Genomic DNA, 11116 nt, shown 5'->3' with positions numbered 1-11116 from the left:
TCAAGTGATATGGTATGAAAATGTTCCCGTCTCCGTTCTCAGTACCGCAATGACTGTATGGTAGCTACTACCCAAGTTTCCTCCAACTCGTACGTGTGGTCCGGTCCAGCCGGATTACACACACTGTTCTTAATCCTTCTGTCCTTGTAACTGTTGTCTGTTGTCCAAGTCTGGATGTGGGACGGCACCATAAGGTGAAGTGATGGAAGCAGACTAAGCAGAAGCGAGCTGGGTCTGCTGCTCAGCAAGCCGCTTTTGCCTGTTATGCCTGGACTTGATCATCTTGATGACATCCTTTGCGGCAAGACCCATTTGGTAAAGAAGATTTCCTGTGCTTTCGCCAACTCCTCCAGGTCGTCATTAGGATGAGGGTACGTGGCCGCCAATTGCACCGAATAGATGTTAAGGTTGAGGCACGTGATCCTCAATCTGATGATGAACCTGTCGAGTTCGCTAAGCCAGATGGCGTCCTGGTACCACCAAAGAACCGATGGGCTGAAGGTGGGTCGTCCTACATCTTCTGTGCCGTTGATGATGCGCTGCAACGCATCAATTTGGAGTCTAAGCCACTCGGTTTCGCCCAAACCCAGCTGTTCCTCTGACTCTATCCCTTCCTCATACTTCTTGTTTCTGTAAGGCACAGACTGAACACCTCTCCTTTGGAAAAGTTCCACCTCCATGTCTGTGAGGTAAAAGTCCGCCAACCTCTTCCACGACTCGTGGACCAAATCTGGGCCCACCAGCGCCGCTGATTCGTCGGCGACCTCGAAAGACCGGCTAAGGGTGGGGTTTTCTTCCTTGCAGGCATTATCTAGCCTGGTAATTTCGGCTTGGGCTTGGTCGTAGGACAGACCACTGTTCTGGAAGCGCTCGAGCTCGGCCGTCGCCTTCTCGTCCATATTCTTCTCGGTGCTCACATCCCGGGCGTCGGCTTTTTTAATAATCTCGTCCCACTCCTCTGGGCGATTGTTGGGGCTGAAGCGCAATTCAGCCTGGATATATCTCTTGCCATGATGATGGAGGAGCTCCCTGATTCTCAAGAACTGTTCCTTGGTGGGCTTGGACGGTTTGGTGGACGCGGAGGTTGACATGATGTTGGAAAGATGGGAAGGAAGCAAAAAAAGTAAGGTAATGTAGGTTGTGATAGTGGGTAGATTGGTTATCCAAGATGTAGTCGTTGCTTGATTGTGTTGCGGATCTAAGAAGGATCACCAGGATCACTCGTCTCTGAACTTCTAAAGGTTGCTTGTTTGGTGTGCGAAACTGAAAGTTGTGTATGAGGAGGATGATGTTGGTTGGATGGAACTGAATGTGCTACTATGGTTGTGATATCGAGACTATCAACCCGAGAGGCTCGACCCTTATATATTCTCCGAATCCTCATGGTTTCATGGAGTAATCGTCGTGCAGGTATTACAGCGACATTTGGTAGAAGAAAGAGCGCTGTTGGAGGTCAAGAGACTGGATGTTGGGGATGTGGCGCTTGAGTGTCGAGGTTGTCGACAGCATCATGCACCTCCTTTGACATGACAGGATCATGGTGTCTTCCAGTCGTCTAAGAGCAAACGACCAACACCAACACACATTTCTTCCTACATGCCAGTCTTACTACAAGGTCGAACAAAGCATGGTAGGTACCTACCGACTCAAAATGCGAAGACCAAGTTCCCAGCTTGAATCAAGTGGTAGACGTGATCAAGGGCCGGAAGGAGTACCTACGGCAGACGTTTCTGTCAGACATCACAAGGCGAACCAACCAACACCCACCATCATGGGGAGAAGACTAGGCAGTTCAGCCTTTGTTAATATACGGGCAGTCATGGAAGTACAGACCCAACGCCAACGACTGAAGAACATCGCCGATCTGACGCAACAACTTCCGGTCTCCGCCGGTTCTTTCTTCTCCATCGCATCGCCCTCCCAGCAGTCTGGCTGCCACGGAACTTTTGATCGTACCTTCCTATATCCAAAGGATCATATAACTCCACAGAATGCCATGTCTTTGTTCAAACCAGTACCTAGACCTAGGGTAAACTCCAGTCCAAGGGCGTGTTCGTCCAACGCAGTAAGATAATTCATCCGGTAACGGAAGCCGTCTTTGTGCTATTGGTTTTTTTATGGTACAAATGCTTTAGGTCAGGTTGTAGGGTTGCAAGTGTTTCCTGCACTGAGCTACCAGACTGCCACAACATGTCACAACTAGAACTAGGTCTAAAGAACAAAACTGCCGCTTGCGGTAACTTATCAATCCAACTGTCAACTGCCACCCCCATGTAGTTGACTGTTGAAGGGCAACAAGACCATGAAAGAATGAATGCTAACAGGGTAATTTCTAAGCGCGTGGATGACTTGTCTCGCTTGTTTAGAGGGCGGTCGGTCATACCCCGGAACCCGTGCCTCACCGGACCCCCATAAAAGTTCCACTTGATGGTGATGCGAATGAGCCTAGCGGCGAGGCACGGATTTAGTATGGAACCTACTCAAGGAAAGGGAAAAGTCTGAAAACAACCTGAACCAACCGAACACACAACGAAGCCAAACAACCAGAGAAGTGATTTGCTTGGACTGAAGACGGTCCTTTCTTTGCTGCCCGGTAACCAACACGGTCCAACAGATGCCGCCGAACACGGCGACTCGCCCGAGTGTTGAAGCCATCACCATGTCTTGGCTTTTCCTTGTCATTAGTGGATACCTATTACGATCCGCAACACTTGGGTGGTTTTCCCTGGCTACCTCCTGCCTCGCCTGTACACTACACTACATCTGTTCGGGGACTTCATCATCCCTTTTTCTGCTTGTTGTCACCTTTCTCTCACTCTCTTTATTGCAACCAAGCAAAGAACTTTCACACCACCGCATTCTTCGTCTCTCTCATTGTCCTAGCTGGTCCTCGTCTCCGCCCCCATAAGGTAGGTACAAGTACCTACCTCTGGGCATAGTTCAACACACCATTCAGCTCTATAGTGCCGCCATGTCACTCCTCAACTTCCAGCTGTCCCAGTAACTCTACTACGTGTACCAACGGTACCTTATACATCTAATACCAGGACAGCCAACAGCACGGCAACAAGGCAGAAGAAGTCTTGAAGCTAACAGGCAATAGGTAAGTACCAAATAACGAGAAGAATAAGAATGTAATTGAGACTAAAAGTACAATATCGTAGTATATAAAACAAGCCAAAAAAAAACAAAACAAAAAGCACACGTCCAAGGCAAAACCAGCAACAAAAGCCAGTTTGCTGCTTGGAATTTGCCATAAGGGGGTATATTCTTTTCCAACAAAAAACCCAAAAAAAAAACAAAAAAAACCTGATGATCGACGCCTCCTCCATGATGTTGTTGTTCCCTCCAATGTTTCGTGTTGTTGTTGCAATGCCGCTCAGCAGCATTTTGAGTGAGTGAGGCCCCGTCGATTTGCCATGAACTCCGCCCGTCCGCCCGTCTGTCCGCCCGTCAACCACCGCGTATGTACCAAACCTGCCTGTGGCTGCCACTTTTCTCCCCATATAGCCCTCCTCTTTGACTTTGACCCCTTCCTTCCCTCCTCCGCCCCGATGATATTACAGGTGATAGTAGTAATGAAACAAAGATGACCCCAAGTATTAGAACAGTGTAGTAAGACAAAAAATGAAGGAGTGACAGAAGGGTAGAGGTAGGTAGAAAGACCGAAAGAGAGACAAAATAGCAGAGTAAAAGACCAACACCCAAAAAATGCAACCACTCCCCACCTTCAATGTTCGCGAGCGTAACGGAAACCCATCCACTTCGGACGCCATCTCGCGTTGCGTATTTCTCCGATTCTTCCTCGAACTTCCTGGCAAAAAGAAACCTGAACCAATGGGTATATCCGGCCAACAACCCACGCTGAAGCATAACCAGTAAAAAGGAAACCCAGTCAAAACGCCTTGAAATGCGACCACAGCCACCACCACTCCCTCTTCGCCGTTCGTTAAGGAATCATATCCTCAAGACAGCCGTCGACTCCAGTCCTTGAGCATGACGTTGACAATGTCATATCATTGCTCAGAGACCCCTCACAAGGTTCACACCCCCAACTCCAAACTTCCTCAACTCCTCCGGCCCCGCATCCACCACGATGGTGATCCTCTTCGCCCCCAACAAGACGCCAGCGAAGAAGATTCCAACAATCAACAGCAGCGCGACCAGCGTGACAGTCGCAATAGCCGTCAACTCGGCCCTCACGATCCTCGACACCCTTCTCCTTCCCGTTCCTGATCCAGCTCCCACTCCCACTGAACCGGTCTCCTTTGAGCCACCACTGCACTGTTGTGACTGCTGCCACGCCAACTGCGTCGTGTCCACGCGGGGCATATCGCTTGGGCTGATGGTTTCCGTCTTTCGAAGTTTCAGTTGCTGCGCGCCGGCGGTATAGCGGAGTTCGGTAAGCATGGACTGGTGAGAGGAGAAGTGATAGTGCGACTCGTTGGTGGCGGCGCGCATGAGGGTTGGGTTAACGCAGAGTTTGGCAAGGCGGTCGAGCTCTTCGGCTTGGGATTGGGTTAACTGGTGTTGATGGCCGCCGGCAGCGAATGAAGGTTGCGAGGTTGGTGGTGGGAAAGAGCGGCCGCAGGCGAGAGCTTCCTTGAGGGAGTCGACGGTTGAGTCGGCGTCAACTTTCCGGGGGATCTCGGCGAGTGGGCGGAAGCGGGCAGGAACGCCGACGGCGAGGTTGAGGGGCGGTACGGATTTGGTTACTACACTGCCGGCGCCGATAACGGCTCCGTCGCCAATTGTTACGCCGCCTCTGTGAAAGGGGTTGATGTTAGTAGGGGATACCTTGGTAGAATAGAAAAGGTGGTGGGTCCGATGCAGGGGAAAGTAAACAAAGGGAGATGAGAGCCGTCTCCACAGAAAAAAGGGGAAGAAGAAATCTAGAACGATGCAACTTACAGGATGGTGACATTGGCGCCGATCCACACGCCATCGCCGATGGTAATGGGTTTACCAATGCTGCTTCTCTGAGACTCTCGAGCCTCAGGGTGAATCGGATGTCCGACGCTCACGAGCGTACAGTGAGGTCCAATGTTGCAGTTCTCGCCAATAGTAACGTCGGCAACAGGTGTGTCCATGATGAAACAGCCCCGGTTGATAAAGGTCGAGCCTCCTACCCGAAGCCGCAATCCATAGTCGACGAAAAAGGGAGGCTTGACAAAGGGAGTGAGAGCTTTGAGGGTTGGGTCGCGGAAGGTCATGTCATGAGTGATAGCTCCATCTTCTTTTCTGTTCCGAGCCGGCCGGATGATGCTATCAAACGAGTTAGTGATGACCAAGATCTTGTCGCATGCTTGTAGACTCACTCAAGAAAGAGACTAGTTCGGACGTCTGGTGTGGCATCTTCAGGCATGCTATTGAAGCGTCTACAGGCTTGGGCGCACCGATCCCTGGCAGCGCGGAAGTCGTCAAGACCAGCAGGGAAGGATACCCCTGCCGCGGCTAGAGGCTGCTTTTCCATTTTGTCCATTGTGTGCGAAGTGAAGCAGTAAGGGTTTTACTGCTAAGATGGAGAGTAGTATGTATTTGTTTGGCGGCTGAAAGATGTAGTCGAGAGCGGGTGCGGCTTGGTTGTGTTATGTAGTTTGTGTTCCCGCTGTGCCGACCCTGTAGTGAGAGACCCAGATTTGCCGAGGGGAAAGTGGTCGGGGTAAGGTAAATAGATGTTAAAATACGATTCTGTGGCTGCCAAATTAGGCCAAAAAGTCGAGTTCGTTTCGAATAGATGGGGGAAAGCCAAGCTTGTGCCTGGAGTGAATCGACCGACTTGTAATGAGGATTGGCGTCTTGCCACTCCTGGTGCAATTCCAAACTTGCCCGTGCCACGAAAGGTTTGGCGAAATTTGGTATAAAAGCCCGGACTCAGTTGGGACGGACCTCTTCTTGATCTGTTCGGTGGACGGGTCCCTGGAAGGTCCTGGATGGCTAGGCTGACCCCACGGATGGGTTCGATCACTTCCCCGGACAGGGGTAGACGGGTCCAAGTTGACGGGACTGAAAAATTCCAGGGGTGGGAGACAAAGGCAAAATATGACAGTGTGGTTGCTTTTAGCCAAGCCTCGGAAGTCGGAATCAACTTTTTCGTAGCACAGTATCGTCAGGAAGTTGGAGTCGATGATGGCTTGCACAAGGATTTTTGATACGGGGGTAATGCTAGAACCTGGAAAGCACACGAGGAATTAGTGGGGGAGCTCATAGTAGTATATAAGCTGGACCGCTGTCCGTTGCTCCATCCATGGCATTATTAGCTGACAGGTGCAACCAAACCACCAACACTGCAAACCCATGAGCGTCTTACACGAAGCGAAGCTGCGAGTGCAGCAACCACCGTACAATACGAGGCCCCAAACAAAGGGGTAGACGTGATGGTACGTAAGCTCGGAGCATGGCCTGCAAATAGCCGCTTCGCTGAGTCATGATGGCATATTGTTGGTATTAATGCTGAGGCTTATGTCGCTGACGCCGTCACTGTTGGCATGTTGGAAAAAATGGAGGAGACGGGTGTACTGTACTGAGATCAGGAAATTCACCCCTGGACGAACCCCTTTTGGGGGTTTGCATATGGGGTCCGGCCCTGTTGCCCCTTGTCTAGCGCTCTGAATAGTAGCCGTTATAGCTGCCGCTTATTACCGACCACGATCTTTTGTTGCGCGCATACAGTGTCGACGGTACTGCCTGGTCTGCGTGTCATGTTAATCCTTTTTGCTCCCATGTGGCCGTTTGGTGACTGGAGTCATGCGAAGCTATGGGCCTGAAAAGGGTGGGAATCGGCATGGAGCAATGGTGGAAAATCGCATATCGCCGACCGCGTTCAAACATGTTCGGATGCTGCTGGAAGGCCGGAAGCCAAGCCTAGAGGTCGAAATTCGAAAAAACAAAAAAAAAAAAAAAAAAAAAAAAAAAAAGGAGGCATCTTGCCGCCGTGTGACCTCCGCGAAAAGGTTCAACCTTGTTGTCGCCCCCCGGGTTACTTCCGCCCTTCCGGGACCAGCGGGTTGGCGAGCTGCTGCAGTTTGTCGCGTGCAGACGTGCAGAAGTGCATGGCAGCGGATCCATGTCCACCATTTCCCCCCTGGCATTAGCAGGCATTAGCGCATTTTCAGGGGTTCGGGGACCAACCCCGTCCATGCCGTACCGTCCCATGCACGACGACGCATGTCATATATGGCTGCCTGTGTTCTCGAAGAGACAACTCTGGAGCTGAGAAATGATGGATCGTGCATCAAAAGTCCCTCAACCGCCCAACACGGCGTCTGGACCCGAGACCCCAGCGCCGCGGAGGAGGCACGGCAGAAGCAGAAGCTGGAACAGACCCGCGGGTTACAGTACGCCATGCCGCTCGGCGAGCGGCGTCAGCTCACATTTCACCCAAAGAGACGGACCGCGGGCGAGACAGAAAAAGGGCCAGCGAGTGTGGGCAGTAGATGCTGCGTTTTCAAGATCAGATCAACTGCGTAGCGTCATGAAGTTGTTACCAAGCGTCCTGCTTGCCTGCGGGAGAACAAGACGAAGTCGACGGGCGCTTCCTTTCCACATGTGCCAAGGTGTGCGTATTTGTGAGGAGTATAGGATGTGGTGCTATTGCGCTATGTAGTAGCTAGTTAGGACCAATCGTTCGTTAGGATTTTCATGATGCATGTATGAGGCAGGTGTGAGGGTGTAGGTACTCAATGTAACTAGTGGTCCCCCAGAGCCTCTCCACGGACCACAAGCGCTCGACCTGGGCGTGGAAGGCTCCATCCGGTCGGGTCATCCGTCTGTTCCGGTTGCTCCGCGGGCGCCTCCATGCCAGAATCTTGCACGGTATCCGTAGGTAGTAATTAGACCGGAGGAGCTTTTTTAGGTGGTCCTCCAGGTGTGGCTCCCTACTGTGTAGTCGTTCCTAGATGCTCGGCGACTACCACGTTGTACTTGAAACCCCACTCGACCGCCGTCATCGTGTCTCACTCTCGGCCGAGTTTGAATCATCAGCGACAGGAACACATCCCTTTCGTAGTGCTCCGTGCCGTGTATACTGTGATTCCATTTGATCCCGCACTCCCGCTCATCCCGCACATCCCGCACCCAAGTCCATAGCCACGGTACGCTGACACAATTGGTAATTGGTAATCACCGCGTCTGGTTTCATCAATTTCCACCCAACTTCCGGCCGACCTTGCCCTCCTTGTCCGGCTTATCGGCGGAGAGCTGACTCCTCCCCACTGGACCTCGGGCGCCGTCGCTGGCGTCATCGGAACGGGTATCGATCATGGCGTTCGCATTGTTGCGCAACGGGTGGTTCTCGTGGCTTCCGGCACCGCGGTCACGCTCGCCTCGGGGGCCTTGGCGAGTCTCCTGTGGGTGCGCTAGCGGGAGACCCATAGCAAACATTAAACCCATGCCAGTGCCCATGGCGATCCCCGTTTCAAAACCACAGCGGAACTCTGGAGTCCAATTGGTGACAGACGGATCGCCGCTAATGCTAGTTTCAGGACCAGCTGCACTTTGTGTCTGGGGAGGTTGAGGAGCCGGAGGGGTCTGATTGCGCTGTTCCTGTGCGTGTTGATCCGATGGGTTCGGAGAGTCGATTGGGTGGTCACCTACGCCGCTGAGCGGCCTCGGATTTGTGGTAGTTTTGGAACCTATGACGAATTTATGACGGTTAGCGAAGGAACGATATTTCTTTTTTCGGAAACAATCTCATTCAGGAATCCTTCCACTTCACACATGCCTTGATGAGGTGAATGCTCCTGTTGTCCACTCCGAAACGTATCGGCGACACTATGCCTTGCGGGTGGAGTGACTTGGAATTGGGGGTTCGTGGGTAGGCAGTTGAAGGTCGAAGTGTCCGTCGGCACGTTCGTGTAGGTTGGTGCCGGACGGCTGCTCCCGCTTCCTTGGGCTTGGACTGCGTGGCTGGAAGCGCTCGGAACTTGAACAACCGCTACAGGGTTCCGTCCAGGACAGCGCCAGACATGGCAGGTATATTGGTCCTTGTGAGTTGGGTAACAGGCGGTTGAGCAGAGCTGGGAGCCGCAGTAGATGCAAGCTAAGACCTGGGCAACCGGCTGGACGAAAGCCATGGGCATGCTTGGCATCATCTTGGGCTTGATTCTCGGATCCCGGGACAGCGGTCGCCGTCCGTGTGCATAGGAACCTGTGTGGTGTGTTCCTCCGATTGTAGTGCGTATAGATGCTTCCGTACGTTGGCGGTGGTGCTTCAGCGGGGGCGCGCTGCAGACGGCACTGAATAGCGAATGGCAAGCGCTAAGGTGGGGAGGGCGGGAAGCCAATGAGACCTTTTCGATCCGTCCAGATCTACCGGCAAACGATGAAGCCGCGAGTCTTTACACTGTTTCCGATGCGTCTTCCGTCAGCGGAATTCCCTATTATCAGGCGACAAGTGGAGTACCACTCACGACGGACGTTTCTAGTCGTCAAACTGGCCGACTCCTTCACCGCGCGTCTGCACAAAAGGTCAAAAATGCCAGGGTTGAGTGAGCAAGCGGCGGCAAAGACGCAAATACCTGTAGCAGACTAGCAAGCTGGCAGGCCCCGGCGGGTAGCGTTGTTCGCGCTTGTGGTGTCGCTTGTCGAAGCTTGTCTCGCTTAAGGTCCAAAGTTGGCAACCTCATCAATTGCAATTTGGCTTGGTCACGGTCTTTTCGCCGGTCCGCTCGATTGGCGCAAGACGGGAGAAAGAGCGTGTATTGCGGAGTTTTGGGCGCGGGTATGATATGGGGAGGGGTCGGATATTTTGTGGGATGGGTTGAGAAATCCTGGTTTTCCAAGGCGGGTTGTAGAATGGGAAACACTCAAAGTTTGGACCATGGGAAACGCATGCAACTTCCATCTGGCTGTCAATTCACTTGCGTGCTGTGCGGGTCTGCTCATGCCACACCGATTAATCCGGACCGTTTGCTACACTGCAGTGCCTTTGACTGCAGAGTGCGGACGGAAGGTGCGTTCCGGAAGCACGTTCACTTGAGGACTGCAACTTCTTTTGGTAAACTACCGTAGAAGGAAGGAAGGTTTCACTAGACTATTGGCATTCACCGCCTTTCTGCGATGCTTTGTTTGCTCTTGCCTTGGAAATGCCTACTCGTCGGGGCTCGACCTTCAGCGGGGACTTTTCTCTCACACAAACACACCGACTGCATTCCTTATTTCCTGCTCTACATCACTCCGCGCAACAACTCTTCTGAAAACCGTCACTCCTCACTCCAATCTAATAACTTGTCGGGTACCCTCAGCCATCCACTGTTGAAGCCGGTGTAATGAATCGATCTCAGGCCGTAGAGGAGGATTACCTCAGCCTCGGACTGGAATGTCCCAATCCTGCAATATTGGCTAGATTCCAATTTCCGAAGGACTACGCCATCCTGCCACCTCTCGTCACGAAGAACAGACGACGGTAAAGAGTAGCCACGGTTGTTCTTCTCGCACATTGTTGGAAATAACTAACAGGAAGAGGTCCAGGTCTCTCGGCGATTGATCTTTGTCACTTGGCATCCACCGCTGTGTGATCGGCCCCTCCGAATCCAGGTACCAATCTATCAAGCCTGATTTTGCACAAAAGACTTTCCTCGGCCCCGGTCCTACCAGTAGTGTACAATAAATTATCTGAAAGTCGAGCGCAGTATGAACAGGGCGGACTTCAAATCACCAAACTCGTTATCTCCTGATTGTTTGTGCAGAGGGTCTATCTCCCAGCCTATGACATCGCATTGGGACCATCGAGTCACTTCGGTCCACCACTTATCAGGTAGTGGATCTTCCAAAACCTTCACCGGTCTGTTCATGGACGCCCAAAACCGTGTTGGCCCCCAAAGCGCTCCGGCACTAGCCCTGGACTGAGTTGTGTGGCTTTTGCGCCCCCAGAGGAGCGCGGAAGGCATCATCTCGGCCCAAAGCCCCGCGACATACTGATAACCTGATAGCCTTTGGAATGATCGAGCGACGGCCGATATGGCTGGCAAACTATCGAGGAGAGTGTGAGTTGGCTCCTGGAATGATGATTAACAAAGACTTTCCACCGCTTACACAACTCTGGCCCATTGACGCTGTCATTTCGCCGCTGAGCAGACGTAACTGTGTCAAGTGGAACACTATCGTGGACTTTCCA

General features: G+C 52.3%; 3 protein-coding genes across 3 annotated transcripts; all 3 read right to left on the bottom strand.

Moving 5' to 3' along the window:
• Positions 1-278: 278 nt before the first annotated feature.
• On the bottom strand, positions 279-1091 carry SMAC4_08756 (uncharacterized protein; the record flags this gene model as incomplete). Its single annotated transcript, XM_003344263.1, has 1 exon — positions 279-1091. One exon carries the CDS (start codon positions 1089-1091, stop codon positions 279-281), a length of 813 nt encoding a protein of 270 aa, XP_003344311.1.
• Positions 1092-4023: 2932 nt separating this feature from the next.
• On the bottom strand, positions 4024-5482 carry SMAC4_08755 (uncharacterized protein; the record flags this gene model as incomplete). The annotated part of the gene is made up of 3 exons (XM_003344262.1): positions 4024-4765; positions 4912-5265; positions 5319-5482. 3 exons carry the CDS (start codon positions 5480-5482, stop codon positions 4024-4026), a joined length of 1260 nt encoding a protein of 419 aa, XP_003344310.1.
• A 2657-nt stretch (positions 5483-8139) lies between these two features.
• SMAC4_08754 (uncharacterized protein) lies at positions 8140-9092 on the bottom strand (the record flags this gene model as incomplete). The annotated part of the gene is made up of 2 exons (XM_003344261.2): positions 8140-8633; positions 8723-9092. The coding sequence occupies 2 exons, from the start codon at positions 9090-9092 to the stop codon at positions 8140-8142; spliced, it is 864 nt and encodes a 287-aa protein (XP_003344309.2).
• Between the last annotated feature and the right edge of the window lie 2024 nt (positions 9093-11116).

This window comes from Sordaria macrospora, chromosome 7, assembly GCF_033870435.1.
Source record: "Sordaria macrospora chromosome 7, complete sequence".
NCBI lineage: Eukaryota > Fungi > Ascomycota > Sordariomycetes > Sordariales > Sordariaceae > Sordaria > Sordaria macrospora.
Note: the sequence above shows the minus strand (reverse complement) of the source record. Positions and strands in the feature narration are given on the sequence as shown.